At 41.0% G+C, this 23,981-nt stretch overlaps 1 protein-coding gene across 11 annotated transcripts in view; it reads right to left on the bottom strand.

Annotated features, from left to right (window-relative positions):
- Positions 1 to 23,981, bottom strand: part of ptprda (protein tyrosine phosphatase receptor type Da) — a 622,540-nt gene that overhangs the window by 178,413 nt on the left and 420,146 nt on the right. For all 11 annotated transcript variants that reach the window (XM_078570553.1, XM_078570552.1, XM_078570557.1 and 8 more), the window contains exon 9: positions 1,650 to 1,783. In XM_078570553.1, the coding sequence (XP_078426679.1) occupies positions 1,650 to 1,783 (134 nt within the window). The remainder of the gene's footprint in view (positions 1 to 1,649; positions 1,784 to 23,981) is intronic.

The following is a 23,981-nucleotide window of genomic DNA, read 5'->3' as shown; positions in this document are numbered from 1 at the left end:
ATGGAACAAAGTCTGTGGCCAGCTCAAAGTAAAACTCGACAATCTACTGAAGAAAACACACAACACAGGGGACCTCAGCACTCCTTATTCTTAATGCTTTACTTCCTAAGCCTAGGCATCTACTTCAATACTTTTCTATATTATTTCCAGTTCTGCCAGTCGTACTATCCTCCAATTTAGTGTCAAAGGCAGAACGCAGGAATGATGTGAGTTTTACAGGATTAAGTTCAGCTCCTTGGAAAAAAATCATTTGCTTTTGGATGTAATCTTTTGCCCTGTATGAATTCAGATATCAATGGGATGTTCCTCCACTGACTGATTCGCCTAAATGCACTGCCCTGATGCCAAGTCTCAGACTGTCTTCCACCAAGCTTCAAAATTCGGCAAGATTTTGAGAATGCCATTCACAATAGCACCCTCTTACTGGTGTAACTTCACCACTGTGACCAAGAAATGAATCAGTATAGAACAGCAAAATCATATAACTGGTACAAAGTTTCAGGTGAGCTCACTTCCTGTTACACTGATTCCTGCCCAATAGTCCTCTGTTAGCTTTATGAGCACATTGGAGTCCGTCACTTGGTGTGCCAGGAAGGAGCTTTGGCAAGTTGCTGCAGTGCATCTTGTACATGGTACACACTGCTGCCACTGTGCATTGGTGGTGATGGGAGTGAATGTTCAGGTGGTGGACTGGTATCAATCAAGCAGACTGCCTTGACCTTGATAGTGCCAGATAGTTAACAGCCGACTTTGTTTTATTCTTCGTCCCTGCTAAGACCTATTTACCTTGCAATATAAGTGGGTTAACTATCTTGTTAGGGTCTGGCTCAGGAAAGCGGCAGGTGTAATGTTGTGCATTCTGGTGGAAGGACACCCACAGCTACCAAAAAGCATAAGGTTGGCACGTGGTAATAGTCAGCTGCAGCTGGAAACTTGGCTTCACCTCCATGCAGACATGCTGTAATACTGACCTATGGGCATGGTTCCCATGGAATCGTATAATGGACCACTGACTTAGTAAAAATCTCCTGCCTTACCATCTCCCTACCATTAGATAATGGCTGGATGCTGAGCTGCTCTATCACCTGCCTGCAGGCTCTTGCTTATACCTTGGATCTTCTTTTCCTTCATTTCCATTTGTCTCTTCTTATTCCCTTAAAGCCTGCAAATGGGCTAAGATGCCTTCTGAGACTATCCAAAGTCTTTCAGAATTTTTTGTTGTCACCCCTTTAAATATGATTCACAGGCAGTTTTCCACTCGCATCATGAGTGTGCTCGCTTGATCTGTTCAAATCTGCACTTGACGTTCTGATAATGAGCTGAAGATAAATCATGCTGAAGAGGAAGGCACTGACATGGGCAGGAGAAAATACCTTCTCACAACTTAGAACAGGAAATAAGCAGATAATATTAATATATTTACATCAGAAACTAACAGAATTAAGCTTAAACTAACAGATCCATACATTCAGTGACTTGAAGAAAGGTGCAATATTGAAGTCTCTCTCAAACCTCCTGTTTGTGGGTGCAGTATGAAAATGAATGGTGCCAAGAGTAAAATTAACAGATGAAAGATACCATTTCTATTAAATATAGGGACAGGATACCCATTTTCAAAAGTTTAATTCAGAGACTATATTGCACTATACCTCTTTGCCATATTCGCTTTCCCTGTAATACAACTCATATCTGATGATGGTGTCCTGTCGTGGTGGTGTCCATGACAGCATAATGCTTGTGTCTGATTTCGGTTCAGCTTTGAAGTTATTTGGCTGGCTTGGAACTTGAGAAGAAAGAAAGGGGAAAAAAGGGGTTTAATGAAATAATACAGTTCACCTCTGCCGGAAGCTAGAATGCCAGTTGATCTGAAATATTTATCATCTCTATCTGTACACACAAACCAGAATCCTTAAAGCACAGTAACCACCAATCTCTTACAGAAGCATTCTTTATTTTTAATTTGTTTGCAGTTAATTAAAAAGCTAGTTTCCCTTTCTGAAAACAAGACCAAGTATAGTTAGATTAGCTGGCAGGAGATAACTGGGCCAAGGTATGCAAGATTTATAATAAACTTTAAATATAAAATACATGCATATTTAGTCCATATTTTGAAGACATAGATTTGTCCTTAATTTTACACAGTACTCTTAAGAGTTAAACTTTGGGTAATTTGGGAGGTAAAGTAGTTAGAACATGGGAAATTCTCGGCAGTACGAGTTGACACAAAAATGAATCAAAAACAACAGTGTTCGTAAATAGGAAGTGTGCACGATATAAACTCTTGCTGTTAATACTGATGTCTGGTGATCTTGTATGGGACACAAACAGGTTTTGTTTTGCCTGTAGATTATATCATGGTACAATTTTCAGTGAATATAAAAAGTAATCCTTTGATGTTGAAGATTTATCAAGAGCAAAAGGGGATTTACTGTTCAGCAGAATATGTATTGTGATTATTACTATAGTTTTACAGCTGTTTTGTTTTGAGAGGAAGCAATAGATTTTCATGCTAACGGTGATTAGTGTCAGAGCTGAGATTAGAATGAATTTGTACGTTTTACAATCCTTGTCAACATAAAGAACTGCCAGGTCAGGGTAAAGCTACCTCTACCTTTTTTTAACAAGCTGCTTAACAGCAACCCTCTGGTGACATTCCTATTTCATATAATAATCGTCCTTTTGGCCTCTGTCAGATAGTACCAATTTAGTGTCAAAATATGGGCCATTTTTGTCATATAAATTCATGTCATTTAGGATTAGTTCGGCTCCCATTTCACTTATATTACTTACAGCTGGCAGATAGAGGAAACTTTTGTTTCCTCAGCCCCTGTTTAAAATGCAGGACCCAGAGGTGAAAAGCACATGTTATCACTCACTGTGCCACATACTATCTAATTCTTTTACAATTTACGAATTACAAGACACTAGTACTACTGGTTTTGTAAAAGATGACACTCACCAGTCACTAATGAATTTTTCTTTTGCCAAGAATTTAAAATGTTTTGATTAATTTTATTGTGAATTTATCTTACTGCATGGGCCACGGGAAAGAATTTTTAAAAAATCTGGTGTATACTGGATAGAAAACATGAGATTATATATTACACCACTTGTGTAATCCTGTAGTGTTGCACACGAGGATTCGAGACTAAGTTTATTCTTGAGATGAAGTACAGTTAGAGAATGGGGGATAATTTGCTGAAGGTATGGAGATGAAATTCAGTCAGCATTTCAGAGATACATATGATGCCCTGTATTTATACAATGAGTTGATATTTTTATGTTGGGTTGAAGAGCAAAACCTGCCAATTTGGCAAGCAGAGGTATTTGGATCATAGGTGTGTCTAGGAAGTACCAGTTGAAGAGCTGGGAGATACAAAACTGAGGCACTTCAGTATTCCCAATTGTAGGAAGGTGTAAGAACAGTGTGACAAGTTTACATAGGCAATTTTGACTAAGAATTAAAATGGAAAAAGTTGACAAAGTATGTGCATACATAAGATTTTAAAATATATTTAGATAAATATTAGTGCACATTGGGAAATAGGAATTAAAAATGCACTAAAACAGATCCAAGTTTCTAACACTGCCTACATTCCAAGGTGTATCAAAGTGACAGCCACAAACTCCCGTCCTACATAACAACAAAAATTGTGCTTTTAATTCAGAACAAGTATTTACAGACCAAAGGAATATGTACAAATAAATTCTCAGACTGCAACTAAACAACCATATAGCTACAGATTATTCAAAAATATATCACATGACCATTTTAGTTCAACAGTTTCATTGATAAACAGCAAAAAGTAGAAGTCGCTGATGGCAACCTGCAAAACATTCAGAACACAAGAGGCAAAAGAAAGGTGGCAATGGAATCACACGCAAGATGTCTGTCGTTTCTGCTTCTTCCCGCCAAGTCCTGAGTAAGAAGCATCATTTGGGATATATTTCCCTAAGTATTGGATAATTGCTTTGCTGGATTTCAATCCTGTAATTAGATTCAGATGTGTACTGTATTTTTTTTTCTTACAGTTACAACTGAGTGTTGAAGTTGCTAAGATAATAACATAGGAATGTACAGGGCTCAGAGAAAGACTCTGCGATCTATCTGGTTGGTCCTAAAAATGAATACTTCAGAATCATCCCCTGCAGTAAATATCTTTCCAGTTGCCTCTTAACCATTTTTCTACCCTTGGGCAGATGCAGACAGCTATTATTAACACCAGCCTGCTGTTTTATTTTCAGTAATTTATCTTCTTTCATCATTCAATTTGCTTGGTAGATGTCTTCATATCTTGTCTCATATTTTACTGTTTTTCAAGATTTTTCCACCAAGAGCAAAATGCAAATACACAGTTATCAGACGTAAGACAATGTTAAAACATGGAATAATAAATGTGATGGTGCAGGCTTAGCGATTTGAAATAGAGTATTGGTTTGCTCCTGATGTGTTCCAAATGGTAAGATAATTGTATATATTTTTTGTCCTTGTTCTAATGCAGAGGAGTGGATCATTTTTCAGCATTAAAAGATGATTTTACCCTCAACTTATTCCACACAATGGTGCCTTTATGTGATGCTGAATTGTGGGCACTTTGTACTAGAACCTGTACTCATTATAAATTTTGGTGGATTAAGATTCCAGAAATGAAGATGTGCTAACAAACTGCGCATTACAGTCAAAATAAAGGGCAACACTCACTTGAGACCACTGGGTAATTTTCCAAGTATGTACCAGTAGCCAGGAACCATAGCTGACTCCAGTGCATATTGTACAATCATGGGCAAGTTGCCCGCAATTTCCTGATCCACACTGGTGGCAGATAAGATTCTTGATACGCCTGGAAAATTACCCCTGTTGTGCTGTGCATATTCAATGCACAAGAAAATAACTTTCAAACTGTCAGTGTGAAGATGATTGGGATGGGAAGGAGAGGAGTGAAGTTAAGCTACAGGGGAATCTGCAGAAACTCATGGGTCTGACACATTTTTGTCAATATTCCTTTCTTAACAGGAGGCAAGAATCATAGTCCACAACTATCTTCTTTTGTTATTGAAGCAAACTATCAGAGTTGCAATCTAGTCACACTACTTAATGTTTATGTGCAAATGGTGTCTCATCCTTTGTGGTTCATTTTTGTTTTGCTCCCAGTTTTTAATAAGGTAGGTTTGTATGGGCATTTTAAATGTACTCCAGATGCCCTAGCTAACCTAATAATAAAGTTAAGAACTTCCATTCCAACAGTTGTGTTCCTTTCCAGAGTTGGGGGCATGGGAGTTTGAGATTTAATTAGAACTTGTGCTCACATAGCATCTTTCACAGCTGTGGGATGTTCTAAAGTGCTTCACAGCCAATTAAGTTATTTGGCAGTATAGTCACTGTCATAATATAGGGAAACATGCAGACACTTTGACTACAACCAATGTTTCACCAACAGGAATGAGATACTGACCAAATAATTTGTCCTCAACACCAGGAGAACTCTCCTGTTGATTGCTGAATAGAAACATGGAGTCTTATATGTCCACCTGAGAGGGCAGATGGGAGCTCTTTATGATGAAAATAATGAGGGCTGTAGAGAGGGCTTTAAGCTAAATAGTGGTGGTGGGGGCAGGGGAGGGTTCTAGAGAGGGGATATGTAGGCTTACAAAGCAAAAGGACATGACAACATTGCAGGGAATCTATTTAGGTAGTGATTCCCAGAGTGTGACAGGAAGGGACAGAGTGTACAAACATAAGAAAACAGCAGAAAATAGGGTCAAAGGGAGAAAAATAGGTAAACAGGCAAAATTAATAACCCTTTACTTAAATGCATGTAGTATTCGAAACAAGATAAATGAATTAACGGCCCAATAGAGGTTAATGAGTATGATCTTATAGACATTACGGAGACGTGATTACAAGGAAATCAAAGCTGGGAACTAAATATTCGGGTATGTGACTTTTCCAAAGGCAGGAAGGAAAGGATGATGGGGTAGCTTTGTTAATATGAGATGGAATAAGTACAATAGCAAGAAATGAGTTTGGATCGGAAGATGTAGAATCCACGTGGGTGGAGGTAACAAATAACAATGGGAAGAAGGCACTGATGGGAGTAGTCTATAGGCCCCTAACAGTAACTATACTGCAGGACAGAGAATAAATCAGGAGATAATGAGGGCATGCAAAAAAGACAGCACATTAATCACGGGTGATTTTAATCTTCATGTAGTTTGGGAAAATCAAATTGGCAGAGGGAGCCATGAGCAAGAATTCATAAAGTGTATTCGGGACAGTTTCTTAGAACAATATGTTCTGGATCCAACCAGGGATCAGGCTATTTTGGACCTGGTAATGTGTAATGAGGCAGGTTTAATAAATAATCTCAGAGTAAAAGATCCCCTAGGAAACAGTGACCCTAACATGTTAGCATTTAACATTCAGCTTGAGAGTGAGAAACTTGGGTTCGAAACAACTGTGCTAAACTTAAATAAGGGTAATTACAAAGGAATGAGGGCAGAGTTGGCTGGAGTAGACTGGGAAAGGAGTTTAGCAGAAAAGACGGTTGATCAACAATGGCAGACGTTTAAGAAAATAGCTCATGACTCGCAACAAAGATATAGTCCAGTGAGGAAGGAGGATTCTAGGAATGGGATAAACCAACCATGGTTAACCAAGGAAGTTGTATGTTGATTGTATGTTTTTTTCTTTCAATTTGATACAATGTGGAAAAGCTTAGTGGTAAGTCAGAGGATTGAGAAAGCTCTAAAAACCAACAAAAGATTACCAAAACATATAAAGAGGGAGAAAATAAACTTTGAGGGTAAACTAGTAAGTAATATAAAAATGGACAGTAAGAGCTTCTTTAAATATATAAAAAGGAAGAGAGAGGCCAAAGTGAACATTAGCCCCTGAGAGAATGACACTGGGGAAATAATAATGAGGAACCAGGAAATGGCAGAGGAGTTGAATAAATGCTTTTCATCAGTCTTCACAGTAGAAGATACTAATAGAATTCCAAAAATTCTAAATAATCAAGGGCAAAAGTGGGGGAGGAAATAAACACAGTAACTTATCATGAGAGAAAAAGTACTAGGGAAACTAATGGGGCTGAAGGCTGATAAGTCCCTGGACCTGATGAGTTGCACCCTAGGATATTAAAGGAAGTAGCTACAGAGATAGTGGGTACACTGGTAGTAATTTTCCATGAATCCTTAGATTCCGGAAATGCCCCAGAGGATTGGAAACTACCAATGTAACACCCTTGTTCAAAAATGGGTGGGAGACAAAAAAACAGGTAACTATAGGCCAGTTAGCTTAACATCTGTCATTGGGAAAATATTAGAGTCTATTATAAAGGATGTAACAGCAGAGCATTTAGAAATGCATAATATAGTCAAACAGAGTCAGCATGGCTTCATGAAGGGGAAATCATGCCTGACAATTTTTTCAGAATTCATTGAGGAGGTTAACAAGCAGGCTAGATAAAGGAGAACCAGCTGATGTAATATATTTGGATTTCCAAAAGGCATTTGATAGGGTACCACACATAAGGCTACTTAATAACAGCCCATGGTGTTGGGGGTAGTATATTAGCATGGATAGAGGATTGGCTAACAAATAGAAGACAGAGTTGGGATAAGGGGGACATTTTCAGGACGGCAACCTGTAACTAGTGGAGTGCCACAGGGATCAGTGCTGGGGCCACAATTATTTACAATATATATTATGACTTGGATGAGGGAAGTGAATGTACTACCGCCAAGTTTGCGGAAGACACAAAAATAGGTGGGAAGGCAAGTGTTGAGGATGACACAAAGGGTCTACAGAGGGATATAGACAGGTTAAGTGAGTGGCAAAAACGTGGTAGATGGAATATAATGTGGGAAAATGTGAGGTTATGCACTGTGGCAGGAAAAATAGAGGAGCTGAATATTACTTAAATAGAGAAAGACTGCAGAAAACTGTAACACAGAGGGATTTGGGGGTCCTACTGCATGAATCACAAAAAGCTAGCATACAAGTTCAGCAGGTAATAGGGAAGGCATATGGAATATTGGCCTTTATTTTAAAGGGAATAGAATATAAAAGTAGGGAAGTCTTGCTAAAACTATACAAGGCACTAGTTAGACTGCACCTAGAATACTGTGAACAGTTTTGGTCCCCTTATCTAAGAAAATATATACGGGTATAGGAGGCAGTCCAGAGAAGGTTCATTAAGTTGATCCCTGGTATGGAGGGATTTTCTTATGAGGAGAGGTTGAGTAGGATGGGCCTGTACTCATTGGAGTTTAGAAGAATGTGGGGCGGCCTTACTGAAACGTATAAGATTCTTAGGGGGGCTTGACAGGGTAGATGCTGAGAGGTTGTTTCCCCTTGTGGGAGAGTCTAGGACCAGAGGGCGTAATCTCAGACTAAGGGGTCACCCATTTAAGACAGAGATGAGGAGGAATTTCTTCTCTCGGAAGGTAGTGAATCTGTGGAATTCTTTACAGCAGAGGGCTGTAGAGGCTGGGTCGTTAAGCATATTCAAGGCTGGGATAGACAGATTTTCAATCAGTAAGGGAATCAATGGTTATGGGGAAAAGGCAGGAAAGTGGAATTGAGGATTATCAAATCAGTCATGATCTCATTAAATGGTGGAACAGACTCGGTGGGCCAAGCAGCCTACTTCTGCTCCTACGTCTTATGGCTTCATCCAAAAGACAGCATTTCAAATAGTATGGCACTCCCTTGGTGCTGCACTGAAGTATCAGCCTAGATTATGTGTTCCAAGCCTCTGGAGTAGGATTTAAATCTGTGGCCTTATGGTTAAGGGGTGAATATACAAAAATGCATACGAACCTAGAAGTTAAGAGCAGGAGTAGGCCACTTGGCCCTTCGAGCCTGCTCCGCCATTCAAATCAGGCTCATGGCTGATCAGATTTTAACCACAACTCCACATTCCCACCTATCCTCAATAACCTTTCACCTCCCCTGGCTTATCAAGAATCTATCCAGCTCTGCCTTAAAATCATTCAAATACTCTACTTTCACTGCCTTTTCAGGAAGAGAGTTCCAAAGACCCTCTAAGAGAAAAAAATTCACCTCATCCCTATCTTAAATGGATGACACCTTATTTTTAAACATTGACTCCTAGTTCTAGATTCTCCAACAAGAGGAAACATCCACCCTATCAAGACCCCTCAGGATCTTATATGTTTCAGTCAAGTTGCCCTTACTCTTCTAAACTCCAGTGGATTCCAGCCTAGCCTGTCCAGCCTTTCCTCATAAGACAACACACCCAATCTAGATATTAGCTTAGTAAACCTTCTCTGAACTGTTTCCAACGCATTTGCATCCTTCCTTAACTAAGGAGACCAATACCATGCACAGTACTCCTGATGTGGTCTCAACAATGCTTTGTACAATTGAAGCATAACCTCCCTACTTCTGTATTCATTTCCCTCACCATAAGCAATAACATTCTATTAGCTTTCCTAATTACTTGCTGTACTTGCATACTAGGCTTTTGCGATTCATGCCAGAAAATACTCTATTTCCCATAATACTTCATTTGTCAGATCTTGGCCTCCTTATGTCCTCCTACCTACCTTTGTCTCATCAGCAAATTTAGCAACTGTACTTTTAGTCCCTTCATCCAAGTCATTTCTATAAGCTGTTACAAGTTGAGGCCCCAGCACTGATCCCTGTGGCACATCACTCATTACATTTTGCCAACCAGAAAATGATCCATTTATGTCGACCCAGTTTTCTGTTAGCTGGCCAATCCTTGATCCATGCCAATATGTTATCCTGTGCACCTTGAGTTTTTATTTTCTGCAATATCCTTTGATATGGCACCTTATCAAATGCCTTCTGGAAATCCAAGTACAGTATATCCACTGGTTCCCCTTGATTCACAGCACATGTTACTTCTTCAAAGAGCTCCAATAAATTGGTTAAACATGATTTCCCTTTCACAAAACTATGTTGATTCTGCCTGATTACCTTGAATTTTTCTAAGTGCCCTGCTGTAACATCTTTTATAAGAGCTTATAATGGTTTCCATATGACAGATGTTAAAATAACTGGCCTGTAATTCCCTGCTTTCTGTCTCCCTCCCTTTTTGAATAAAGTGTTCCCACTCAGCTAGCTTCAACCTTAGATTCCCATTTTCCACGGATAAAGGGAGCCCAAGAAGCCAATTTATTCACATCTCATGGATTGGTATTTTTAACCACGTCTGAGAAGTAATTAACTTCTTTTGATCAAACTATGGACAAAAAAAAATCACAGATCTCATTGATTCTTCTTGGACGAGTGTAAAGATCGTGAATTGAGAACAATCATGCCTCTAGAAGGAAACGAATGGCGATGATTTCCCAGAAAATCTGGGAGAATGTCATCAAATATTTGTAGTTTGTGAGTTTACAAGTGCCCCACACTGTCACACAGCCATGGTTTGGACATGAATAAAGCTGGAAATGAGTGTGGACCCTCCAAACTTCATCATCTAAGAGAAATAAATATCTATGCTTTTCGCTCTGAGTTGGGGGGCAGCAATTGGAAGGATGGGACTGCTGTCAAATCAAGAGTTCGCAAAAATAAGGGGAGAAAAATCGAAGCGGAACAAAGTGATGAACACTTTGCTTTTTTATTAGTTTTTTCTCTCTAAACTAGGGCATTGGTTTAAACTAAGAGCTGGGAAGTTAAAAACTTCAATCAGGTTAAGTAAAACAGGAAGTGAATTAATAATTAGAGTATTAATACAGAACAGCTTCACCTGAGTGCAGATTTCACCAGAGTGCAAGGGAATTTGGCGATTCAGGGAATTCGGTGAGATGGGGAGCAAGAGGTGTTGCTTGATGTATAAAAAATAAATATAAAGAAACTGAGGACTGGAGACTAATTTACAGTCAAAACATAAAGAATATAACTATATTTAATAAATTAAACAAGCTTATTACCTAGGTTAAAAATTATATTTAGATAATTGAGTGTTATTTCAAAACTTGAAAACCTAAATAGTTAAATAAGATACAGTAGAGATGGTGGGGCACTTGAGGTGTTGTAGCCTTGGCATGTAGTGCCTGATGGACACCATTGTGATTCACACACACACACATCTGTACTAAGGGACAGGCTTTCATTACCAAGGCAGGTAGCTTGGGTCAGGAAATTTACTGACTTGGCAGACCCGTCTTGGTTTAAAGGGCTCCGTTAGACCCAATTTTCATTGCGGGAAGGCGGGGGTGGGTTCGAGTTTGCTTCAGTGGTTGGCGGGCCAGATTGTAGGTGGCCACAGAGGAGGGCGAGTGCTGACGCAGGTTGGTTAGAAAGCCTACCTTGGTTTTCTGGGGCTCTGTCCTGGTTACTGTAGAAGCTGTATGGTCCTCTAGACCTCACCCTTTCTGCTGCCCCCCCCCACACACCTCCACGCTCCATCATGTCACCTCCACGCCAACCCATGACCAGCCCACCCACCGCCCATGCCTCCTCAAACCCTCCATGCTACCTCCAGAGCCACTCATGCCACCTCCATAGCCACTCACTGTCGGGCCCTCTAGCCCTCACCCCTTACACCCCCATGCCACTGTCATGCCACCTCCATGCCAAATAATGGCCCCACACACCCCATGCCCCCTCATACCCCATTCCACGTCCATGCCAACTCATGTGCCCTGCCCAACCTTCATCCCATCTCCACAGCCACTCACTTATTGTCCACCATAGGCACAACCACAGGAGCCATATGGAGGTTAAAAAAAACTTCTAACATTACAATAATAGTTCTCACTCCTATACACTTGATAGTGAAAAATACTTCCCATTCATAGAACCCATTAAAAGCTTTTAAACCTTAAGTAGTTAATCTCTTATAAAAACAAACTTCCATTCAGACTCCACATCAAAGACAGCTAATCTTTTAATAGATTCTTCAAACTGTCAATCAAACTGTGAACATAGAACCCCCTGCTGAGATAATTGTAGCTTTTGAAATTGCATAACCAGATGCTACTTTCCAGCAGAGGGTTTTTCGAGGCGAGGCACTTAAAAACTATGGATCATGACAGTTGTTCAGTCCTTATCCACCCTTCAAGAGTGTTTATGTCTATTCCACCAATTCATGACTCCCACATTGCAGGATAAGACCCTTCCAACAGCTAAATAGGGGTCTGTTTGAACTCACCACAAAGTGCAAATGGCCATGCTGAGTTTGGACTTCCCTCTATGTGAATCATGCCTTGCCCCCTTACCCCTGCTGGCAAAAAATTGTAAATGTCGGAGATGGGGGTGGGACTTCCACATCTATGTACCGCTGGCCATTTTCAGCAGTCTGCAGAGTCTTCCTGACTCCATGAAAATCTAGTCTGTTAGCTCTTTCTCTCTCCACAGATGCTGCCTGACCTGTTGCCTGTTTCCAGCATTTTCTGTTTTTATTTGAAAGTTTTGTTCGGCACTGCAGTAACTGAAGAACAACACAATATATATTTAGCAAATATTCTACTTTTGTGAATTGATAACTTACTGTGAATTGATCACCTTGCTGCAGGAAATGCAACAGGCTACAAGCTCTATAAAGACAGGGGCGGGCTTCAGCTCAGATAGTTTCCCCATGAATTTAACAAAAAGATTTGCTGAATTTGCATTTCTAATTTTAAAAGTAGTGTAGCATAAGGCATTCATTGACACTACCTCTAATATTCGTCACAGTGCCACTATCCCCCCTTTTTTAAAAGCAGGAGAAAGATCCCATACAAAGGTTCTCCTGCAGACCTTTATCTCTACCTAACTGTGATCATAAAATCTTAGCCAACATTCTGGCTTCATGCCTGAACAATTTGATCACTAAATTAAATCACCCAGATCAGACTGGGCTTATCTACGGAAAGCACTCTGTCAACAATATTCATGGTAATTGTACTCTCAGTGCATTTGTGGCTGAGAGTTCTAGTAGTATGTGCTCTTAATGAGGAAAAGGCTTTGAACCAAGTTGAATTATTTGAGAGGCAATTTTAATAAAGGCGAAGTTTGTCAATACCATTATCACAGCATTCTTTTGTTTATAGTCAATCTACAAGTTCTTTGTAATCTCTAACAGTACATTTTCATTCCCTGGAAGGGCACAGCAAGGCTGCTCTTTATTACTATTATATTTTCCCCTGAAGATTAAGCCTTCAGCCATCAGTAAACATCAAGTAAAACATCCATCTGACACTGGTGGCATGTCAAGAACATGCTGCTGCTTTTCGTACAGGCAATGTGCTCTTGTGTATATCTGAAACCTTGCCCAAACATATGATCTGCATTGAGAATTCAGGAAATAAGATTTCATCTGTTTGATAACCTGCAGGGAAATCAAGGCCTTTAGAAAGAATATATCCACAGTATAATTTGGCTTTGTATAGTAGTACTAAGAGGAACTCTTATCCCAGGGTACAACTGATATAAATGAATTACTTTGGGGCAGGTGTCATGACCCTTAGCACCCACACCCTTTGTCACTTCATTCTGGCAGGAAAATGGGTTCCTTTTTATAGTTTTATGACTGATTGAGTGGAGAACACTTAAAATCTGCAGCTCCTATAAAAATGAACTACTCTCCAAATCTGTACACTATAGAGAAATTTTCATGTACTAGCATAATTTAGACCTGAATAGTTATGCGCTGGTGCAGATTCTGCCAGAAATACACTAATAGTACAAAATTTACAGAATTATAAGCAGCTTAGATCTGTGATACAGCCTAATAAATTAGTGGCTATGGGGTGTGGCAAAACTTTCATCCTTGCTTTCAAATCTCTCCATGGCCTTACCCCAGCCTTCCTCTGTGACTTACTTTAGCCCTCTCCCTATCTGAGATCTCAGCACTGCTCCAATTCTGGCCTCTTGCATATCACCAATTTTAACTGCCCCAAAACTGGCAGCTGTGCCTTCAGCTTCCTAGGCCCTAAGCTCTGAAATTCCTTCCTGGACCTCTCCGCCTCCTTTTGGATGCTACGTAAAGCCAATTTCTTTGCCCAAGCTTTTTGGTCAACTGTCCTTACATCCTATCTGTGTTTCAGTGTCAAATTTTGTTTCATAGGAATCCGATGAAGCTTCTTGAGATGTTTTATTACAGTGAAGGCACTATAAAAATGGAAATTGTTGTTGGTAGGGTAGGGGGGGAGGTGTGTGGTAGGGACATCAGAAAATTGTGATGTGGGTACAATTCAAAATGATATGGATACATAAAAGGGAGTGCTACACAGGTGGACGTAAATAACTTCTATCATTCAGAAAAATTTGGCAAAGGTTGGAAAATGACACAGGCAATAATGCAGTTAAAGAAAGGCAAAGTCAGACACTGACAGACAGAAAGAAAGATAGACAGAAAGAAAAATAAAGGCTTGCATTTATATGGTACCTTTTGTGACCACCAGACGTCTCAAAGCATTTTACAGCCAATGGGGTACTTTTTGAAGTATTGTCACTATTGTAAAGTAGGAAAAGCAACTGACAATTTATGCAAAGCAAGTTATGTGAAAAAAAAAACCTCATGAAGGCATGACACTGCAGTCTAGTCATGGAGTAGCTCAGCACTTGACTAACTGTTTGATGGCTTGTATACTAGCAATGGTGCTGCACAAAATGATTGGAAAGAGAGTGGCCTTGTTTGCCACTTCCAGTAGGCAACACAACAGAATCTGTGGAAGGAACTGGAGGCAGGCTCAAGACTACAGTTCACCAATACAGTCAGTTTGTGCCTGTTACAGCTCTATCGTGTGTATTAGTTACAGATTTCCATGCAGCAGATGGCACAGTTCTGCATCTGACTCTCTACTGACTTTGTCTGTTTGAAGGCAGTTCTGCATGGTTGTTGCCAAGTAGTTATGCCAATGCCTTCGAGCATGTTGACAACATCTCTATGGCTGTGGCCAAGTTATACTGCTAATCAATCTGTAACGGTAATAATATATATATATATATATATATAATTGCTATTTCTAAATTTTAAAACTGGAACTCGGTTGAACACGATTGTTAAAATGGTTGAACCTATATCTGTCTGTGACCTTAGAACAAAAGAAGCCTCTTTGCAGTTTTGGGAAAACTCACACCTTGTTATCTCTGAGGTCCCACCAGCGATCTAATGGGGACTGCACAGCACAACTTCAAAGAGAGCTGTACATAGGTCATTTGCATATGATAACCTAGGCTTGCCAGCAGGAGACAAAGGGTCTGCTAAGACAAAAGGCCCCTTAAACACTCCTTTCAACTCATGATGGCGGTGTCATTTATCAGTCTTTGAGACCCAGCCAAATTGCGGGCGATGGATACGCATCCTTTGTTCAAGACCTGGCAGAGGTGGAGGTCATGTGACCTAGGCCTCTGGCTTATGGAACAAGTAATATTGCCTTGCTGAACTGTATAACTCAATCTGCTCTTTAACATCTGACGAGCACGCCCAGATTGAACACCTGGCCCTAACTGCTTTGGTTTTTTTTATTTATTCATGGGGTGTGGGCTTCGCTGGTTGGGCCAGCATTTATTGCCCATCCCAATTTGCCCTTGAAGGGGTGGTGGTGAGCTGCTTTCTTGAACCGCTGCAGTCCATGTGGTGTAGGTACACCCACAGTGCTGTTAGGAAGGGAGTTCCAGGATTTTGACCCAGTGACAGTGAAGGAACGGCGATATATTTCCAAATCAGGATGGTGAGTGACTTGGAGGGGAACTTCCAGGTGGTGGTGTTCCCATCTATCTGCTGCCTTCATCCTACTAGATGGTAGTGGTCGTGGCTTTGGAAGGTGCTGTTGAAGGAGCCTTGGTGAATTCCTGCAGCGCATCTTGTAAATGGCACACACTGCTGCTACTGTGCGTCGGTGGTGGAGGGAGTGAATGTTTGTGGATGCAATGTCAATCAAGTGAGCTGCTTTTGTCCTGGACGGAGTCCAGCTTCTTCAGTGTTGTGGGAGCTGCACTCATCCAGGCAAGTGGGGAGTATTCCATCACACTCCTGACTTGTGCCTTGTAGATGTGGACAGGTTTTGGGGAGTCAGGAGGTGGGTTACTTATTGCACGATTCCTAGCCTCTGACCTGCACTTGTAGCCACAGTATTTATATAGCTAGTCCAGTTCAGTTTCTGCTCAATGGTAACCCCCAGGATGTTGATAGTGGGGGATTTAGTGATGGTAATGCCATTGAACATCAAGGGGCGATGGTTAGATTCTCTCTTGTTGAAGATAGTCATTGCCTGACACTTGTGTGGCACGAATGTTACTTGCCACTTGTCAACCCAAGCCTGGGTATTGTCCAGGTCTTGTTGCATTTGGACATGGACTGCTTCAGTATCTGTGGTGTTGTGAATGGTGCTGAACATTGTGCGATCATCAGCGAACATCCCCACTTCTGACCTTATGATGGAAGGAAGGTCATTGATGAAGCAGCTGAAGATGGTTGGGCCAAGGACAATACCCTGAGGAACTCCTGTGGTGATGTCCTGGAGCTGAGATGACTGACCTCCAACAACCACAACCATCTTCCTTTGTGCTAGGTATGACTCTGACCAGTGGAGAGTTTTCCACCTGATTCCCATTGACTCCAGTTTTGCTAGAGCCGTCTGATGCCACGCTCAGTCAAATGCGGCCTTGATTTCAAGGGCAGTCATTCTCGCCTCACCTCTGGAGTTCAGCTCTTTTGTCCATGTTTGCACCAAGGCTGTAATGAGGTCAGGAGCTGAGTGACCCTGGCTGAACCCAAACTGAGTGTCAGCGAGCAGGTTATTGCTAAGCAAGTGCTGCTTGATAGCACTGTCGATGGCCACTTCCATTATTTTACTGATGAAGGAGAATAGACTGGCGGGGTGGCAATTGGCCGGGTTGGATTTGTCCTGCTTTTTGTGTACAGGACCTGGGCAATTTTCCACATAGCTGGGTAAATGCCAGTGTTGTAGCTGTACTGGAATAGCTTGGCTTGGAGAGCAGCAAGTCCTGGAGCACAAGTCTTCAGTGCTATTGCCAGAATATTGTCAGGGCCCATAGCCTTTGCAGTATCCAATGCCTTCAACTGTTTCTTGATATCACATGGAGTGAATCAAATTGGTTGAAGACTGGCATCTATGATGCTGGGGACCTCCAGAGGAGGCCGGGAAGGATCATCCACTCAGCAATTCTGGCTGAAGATTGTAGCGAATGCTTCAGCCTTATCTTTTGTACTGATGTGCTGGGCTCCTCCATTATTGGGGATGGGGATATTTGTGGAGCCTCCTCCTCCAGTGAGTTGTTTAATTGTCCACCACCATTCTGTTGCAAGTTCTGTGCCATTGCCTACAAGACTGATTCATCTCTGCAGGCCTATCTCATCTTGCAAAGTCAACACCACCTGAAAAGTGAATTTTACAACATTGGTTTTCAGCCCGTTGCCCTCCGTGAAGGAATACTTCACTGGACTTTGATTCTGGACTCCTGGGAACTCACGTGAACCAATATTTCTTTTCTCTGCGGTCTCTGTACTGTAAAACCTTCTTTTCCCAGTCCCTCTCTTTACTGTTTGAGTGCGATGGTGACTTTGCAAACCCTCCTCCCTGCATTTTGAGTGTGTGCAAATAAACTAACCCTTTGAGTTAATCATAGCTTGTGTATGCTGTGAGGTTATTAATAGAAACTTGGATCACATCAAAACCGAGGGGTTCGAGCAATACACCAACACTTATAAAGAGGGAAACAAATCAAAATACCTTTCTGTTTATGGATGGGTGGGGAGGGGAGAAATTAGTGCTGTTTAAATTAACCCCCCTCCCGTCCGTAAAAGGGTGGATAGAGAGAAACTACTTGCTCTGGTGAGGGAGTTCAGAATAAGGGGCATAACATTAAAATTGCAGACAGGCTGTACAGGGATGATTTCAGGAAGCACTTCTTCACACAGAGTGCAGTGAAAATCTCAAAATCTCTCTCCCAAAATGCTCCCAAATTGCAAAATTGAGACAGATCAATTCTGTAACCTTTACTATTCTTGCCAAGCAAAAATAAAAATGAGCAGATGTAGTCGAAAGCAGATTCGCCATGATCAAACTAAATGGTGAAATAATGGCGATGGGCTGAATGGCTTACCCCTGCTCCTCCATTCCTTATTGTTGGCAACTGTTTCTGGCTGCAGTTTAGGTAATGTTAGAGGAGAGTATATGGCCTCTGAGTGGAAGGTAGTCTGCCCCCTTTACACACAAAAGTTAACTAACAAAGGCATCAAACAAAGAAGGGTTGCCATCTCGGGTACATCTGTAGAGGTGGTAGAGACAGTTGAACTCGATCTCTATGATCAAGACGTCTTCATAAAAAGTGTGGAAGAAGTTTAAAATAATGAAGAAGACTGCTACGATAAATGTCTGCTGAATGCATTTGATTCTATTGTGATGTTAATGCACAGCAGCAATACTCACTTTCAGCTAACCTGCATCCTTACATCGGATATATGCCAATTATTTGGATACTATTTAGTTATTTCTCAATGAAAATAATCATGCATGGCATGCCTGCCAAATTACAAGCAAACCACTCAATGCTGATGGTCTATAAAAGCTTCCGCCAATATTCACTTGCATGCTCCTCTTATCCAAGAAGGCATCCTGGCCAATTAGACAGCAATTCTATCACTCATTGTATAAGAAAAGTATTCAAGTAATCTATTTATAGATTCAGGAAAAAGACGTTCACAGCAAAGAGGCAAGCTACTAGTTTGCTACTAGCAAACCTAACCTTACTTAAGTGGAAGACTGGAGGAAAAGACATTGAAAATTGTATGCTGCCAATCCATAGAGACAATTGAAGGGTGTCTTTTGGTCATAGTCAATGTTTTGCAGACTCAACAGGAATAACACCAACTTTCAGTTGCTATGAGTTCCAAAGAGGTAAAAGACCTGGAAACTCTCCCAGGCATGTTCCCTTATGGCAGGAATTTGTTACTAAAGGAGCAGATTGAGAACAACCTCATTCTCATTTGAGTCCTTCCCTAGCCTCCTCTTCATGGTCAAAGAAGCAGAACACCGTCCATCAGGCCCCAATCTCCTGAAGTTCCTTATCAGCATTGATGAGCCCACCTCAAGTATGCAAACGCTCCATGACTATCGTTTAAGATCAATGTCTGTAATTGGAGGTGACAGAGTTCAGCTCCACTGTATTTTTGATGGCAAAACAGGGACCCCAGGTTTTCCAGTCCAGCACTCATTAAACAATTTTTCTTCCATTATTCTAATTTTTTTAAGATGTATTAACTGTTTGGAATAGGATTTAACGCCAAATCATCTGTTTTTCAGAAGACACTGTTAGGGTGGAATTTTACGGCCCCTCCCATCGGCGGGATCTTCCCTTCCTGCCGAAGTCAATGGACTTTTGAATGGCTCACTGCATTTTACAGCCCTGACACGGCAGGCCCGTCAAATTTCACCCTTACTTTATTTTCCCCTTTCTCTTTCAGATATTTTTGTATATTAACTGGCATAGCATCAATTGGAAACAACTGCAAAAAATAGCTGTGAAGTTTTGCTCCAGGTAATTCTTGAGAGTACAGAATAGGCAACAGATCCCCGACTGCATGCTCCAGCAAGCCATGTTCACCAACATGACCTTCTGGAGAGTATTCCAGCTGATTATGCTGCTTGGGAGAGTATTTCACAGGCATGAGACGCTCAGTGTGTGAAGCTTCACCACTCATATTCTGTGCCGACTTCTTAAATTGATAAAGACTACAGAGCTGCAACTGTAGTCGGTTAAGGCAATATAAAATCTTCTAGCATTGCTCATGCCATAACCCTCTGGGAGATCGACAGCATATCTGAATATTTCTTATGTTATACAGAGTGGAGACTGATATGAAAATTTAGGCTATCCTCAACATGGTTTTCAAGGCTTTGGGCCAAATTGATGGTTTTTATTATCTGAAAGAGTGACTGAGCACTATGGATAAGTATCAATTGATCAAAGAGAGCATGGGTTTCATAGAATGGTACGTCACAAGAGGTGGCCATTTGACCATCAATTATGCACTGACTCTTTTGAACAGTAATTTGCCTAATCTCATTCCCAGGCTCTTTGCCTGTTTTTCTGCAACATTTTCCCCATACATTTTGTCCTCTTTTATATTTACATTAAAATTTTCCATAATTACATTTATAATAGAGATCACCCAAGTTAACTGATCATACTGTAATTACACTGATGAAGGACAGGTTGTGTTTGGCTAACATAATTCAATTCTTTGAGGATGCAAATGGTGCGGTAGATGGAAAGTGTACTTATTGTCTGTATGGAACTCAAGGAGGCATTTGTTAAGGGTCTGAACAAGAAGTTATTCGCAAAAATGAGAATGCATGCAATTGCAGGTTACATAAGTCAATAAGTAGTCTGGAGATAGGAGACAGAGACATGGTATAAAGCGTTCATTTTATGATTGGAGGAACTTTTACAAGCGGATCTGAACTGGCGCCTCAGCTATTCACCATATATTTTAATGACTTGAATGAAGGAATAGAGAATTGCACATCCAAGTTTCCATATGGTGCAAAGTTGGGAGGGCACAATAAGTTGTGTGAATGAGCGCAGGAAGTTACAAAGGAACTTCAATAGCCTAAGTGATTGGGTGAAACCATGGCAGATGAAGTTCAAGAAGGGGAAGTGTGGTTCTTGGATCTGAGATTGAGAAACTGGAATATTTCTTAATAGTGAGCGATCAGGAGGAGCAAAAGGATTTCAGACACAAATCACAAAGAACTATTGCACAACTCAAAAATGAACTAAAAAGGCTCTTGGAATGTTGGTCTTTATTTCAAAGGAGTTTGATTCAAAAGTGATGTTCTCGTTGTACAGACACTTGACCATGCAGTGGTATACCAGAAGTTAAATGATTAAATTATAGGTCAGCTCGTAAATGAGGTTGAGGGCGTGAACTAATCGAGTTTTTAAAGCGATTCAGGGATTTAATGGCACAGATACAGAGTAACTGTTTCTTATGGGCATATGATGATGTTTGTAACTATTCACAGCTTCTAGGGCTGTTGAAAGGCACATTGTCAGCAGCAATCCTTCCTGTTTGATCCAACATGGTTTATCACAGAAGGGGTATGATACAGCATTGCCGCTCTCCCAACATTTTAGTTTGTATTTTAATATGAACGGCAATGTAAATCAATGTAAGTCAAGCTATCGAGCAAGGTACGTACTACTCCACATTTCACAAGAACAAATTGTACGCTGACTTCCCAAGTTCCACTCAAATATTTTATTTATTCATCAGCCATTACTTTTACCCAACCTCCTGCAAAATAAGTCTTCTTAATTGACCACCAGATGTCCTGTTACATGCACATCTGGTTTGCGACCCGGAAGTCAGCCCAACCAGCTCATGGCTCAATTGGTAAAGTTCAGCCCCTCGTGTCAGCCTTGGCTCAGAGGCAGCACTCTTGTCTGAGTCAGAAAGTTGTGGGTTCAAGCACCATTCCAGGGGCGTGAACATATAATTTACAGTATTGATAACGTGGCCCTTGGGCTGCTTGTCTTTCCTGTGGCCTGCTCATTGTCTCTCTCCTGATTACCAACCCTCCTGCTCGCTGACCATCCTGCTTGCCACATCATAGTGAATGTTCGAGAGAGGGGAAAGTCAGTGAGCAGGAGAGATGGTGAGCAGGAGAGGCTATGAGCAGGAGGGTCAGGGAGAGGCAGGGGTTGTGAGCGGGAGGGGAGGCGAGGGAAGGGGAGGCGAGGGGAGGGGAGGCGAGGGGAGGGGAGGCGAGGGGAGCGGGAGGAGGAGCAAGTGGGGAGACAGGAGAGCCGGAGGATAAGGGACTGAAGCGGTGAGCAGGAGGGTTGGGGTGGAGGGGGACAGCGAGCAGGAGGGTCAGCGAATGGGAGAGGCTGTGAGCAAAAGGGTCAGGGAGTGGAAGGGGTGGTGAGCGGGAGGTAAGTATAAAGAATTAGTAAGTTACTGAGGGTTAGTAAGTTATTAGACACTTCAGTAATCATACATTTGGCATACTAATTACTAGTTACTAATATGTTTATCTTTTATAATTATTTTTGTGTTTTACGAACTAAGATGCCCTTTTCAAAATCACAATGAATCTATAAGTATTTTTAAAATTCTACTTGCTGCCCAAGTAAAATTTTCCAACATCCCAATTGACCCGGACTATTTTGAGTGAATACCACTGACCTACACTGACACTTCACTGAGGCCCGGGGGGGGGAGTGCTGCAATATTGGAGGTGTGATGAGATGGGACGTTAAACCGATGCTCCGTCTGGCATGTTAGGTGGATATAAAAGATTGCATGGCAATACTTGAAGAGCAGTTGAGTTCTCTTTGTGTCCTGGCCAATGTTTGTGTCAATTTACATTACTGAAACAGTTTTGTTGGTCATCTGTTCACTGCTGTTTGTGGGGACCTTTCAGTACACATATTTCCATATGTTACACAGTGACTACACTTTAAAAACTACTTTGTTGGCTGTTAAGTGCTTTGGGACTTGCAAAGTTCTAAAAAATTGTTATTTAAATGCAAGCTTTTTGTTCTTTCCTGTACCACCAGAACATATTTTTTAAAGATTTTTTTTTACTTTAAAGAAGCTGAGTGTGCCTCTAGGGGAGCAGCTTTGGGCTGCTTTATCTCACAAGAGCAGGCACAGGATCAGATGTGCTACCCTTGTAGGTGCTGAACATGCAACAATTTGGGATGTTGTCCAGATCCTCAACTGTGGGCAAACAGGAGTTCCCTCTGGAATTTCAGGCTTATTGTTTCAAAAGTATGATGACTGCAGTAGGGACTAGATTAAATGAACTTCAAGGGACAACAACTAAACCTATTATGAAACTGCTGAGCATGCCTGAATTCATTCCGGATGCCCTGGATCAAGAGGGACATAATCACCACGGTAATTGGTTTTTACTATGCACCACAAGGACAGGTTATTTCTTAAAAAAAGAAATTAATTTTTATTTTACACTACAAAAAGTTAAGTATCCCTTACTGTTTTTCTCATTAAACAACATGCAATGGCAAAGGGAATAGGCAGATTCCAAAACCATGATGAATTATTTCAGAGGCAAAGAGTTTAAGTGTTAAAATGACTGCAATGACATCAAGGGGCCTGTGGCATATACAAAACCTTCATCAGCTTTGACACAGCGTAATCTAGTTCAGACCCTCTAATCCAAATCAACATCAATGCAGAGATCCACAGTAAGCCACTTCCCAGCAAGCTGAGCCAGCATTCTTGGCCTCCCCCGAACTGTTTGTTTGAAAATTTCTCCCATTGATTACTCTGCATTTACTTCCTCTCTAAAACATAAGTCTATTCTGGTACATGTTTTGTTTCCAATGACACATGGGTTAAAATGGCTGACTTTTAAATCTGATACCCAATGTAAAACCTCAAGTTAATGGCTCAGAACATTGCTGGACTGATCTTGGCAATTCAGACCACAATGCACAATGAGACCAGTAACCAGATATGCAAAGCCCGTTGAGGAAGTAAGCTTTGTGAAAGAATATTGCACTGATCTACACTCCTCTCATATCCCCCTGAGCACTCAGGATGCATCTCAGTTCAGTGAGCAAGCTGTGCAAGACAGACGGACATCTGTTTTTTATGTAATTCATATGATATGCCACAGATCCTCAATACAATTGAAAGTTGCTTTACCTGGCTGGGACCGAAAATGACAGAAAGGTCACTTGCTCTGGCGTTTATTGTTTTTGCAGGTAAAGTACTGACACCATCTTTTATTTTAAAGAACACCACTTTTGGTGTATTGTTTTGGAAATAACCAAGAATAAGGATGAGGACATTTGCGATTAGATGCTGTCAGCTGTCGATTTTACTTTTGTTCAGCTCACCTCAGATTAAAAGAATCATTCAAAATGCCTCAGTAAAAGTGGCCAAATGTAAACCTGTGATATTTTTGTAGGACATAAAGGAGACTGCACAAAGCACATGGACTTCAAAAGTACCCAACTGAAAGCTAGTTTATTCCAGTTTGACTAAGTATACATA

The sequence above is a fragment of the Cetorhinus maximus genome, chromosome 2 (genome assembly GCF_964194155.1).
Source record: "Cetorhinus maximus chromosome 2, sCetMax3.hap1.1, whole genome shotgun sequence".
In the NCBI taxonomy this organism is placed as follows: Eukaryota; Metazoa; Chordata; class Chondrichthyes; order Lamniformes; family Cetorhinidae; genus Cetorhinus; species Cetorhinus maximus.
Note: the sequence above shows the minus strand (reverse complement) of the source record. Positions and strands in the feature narration are given on the sequence as shown.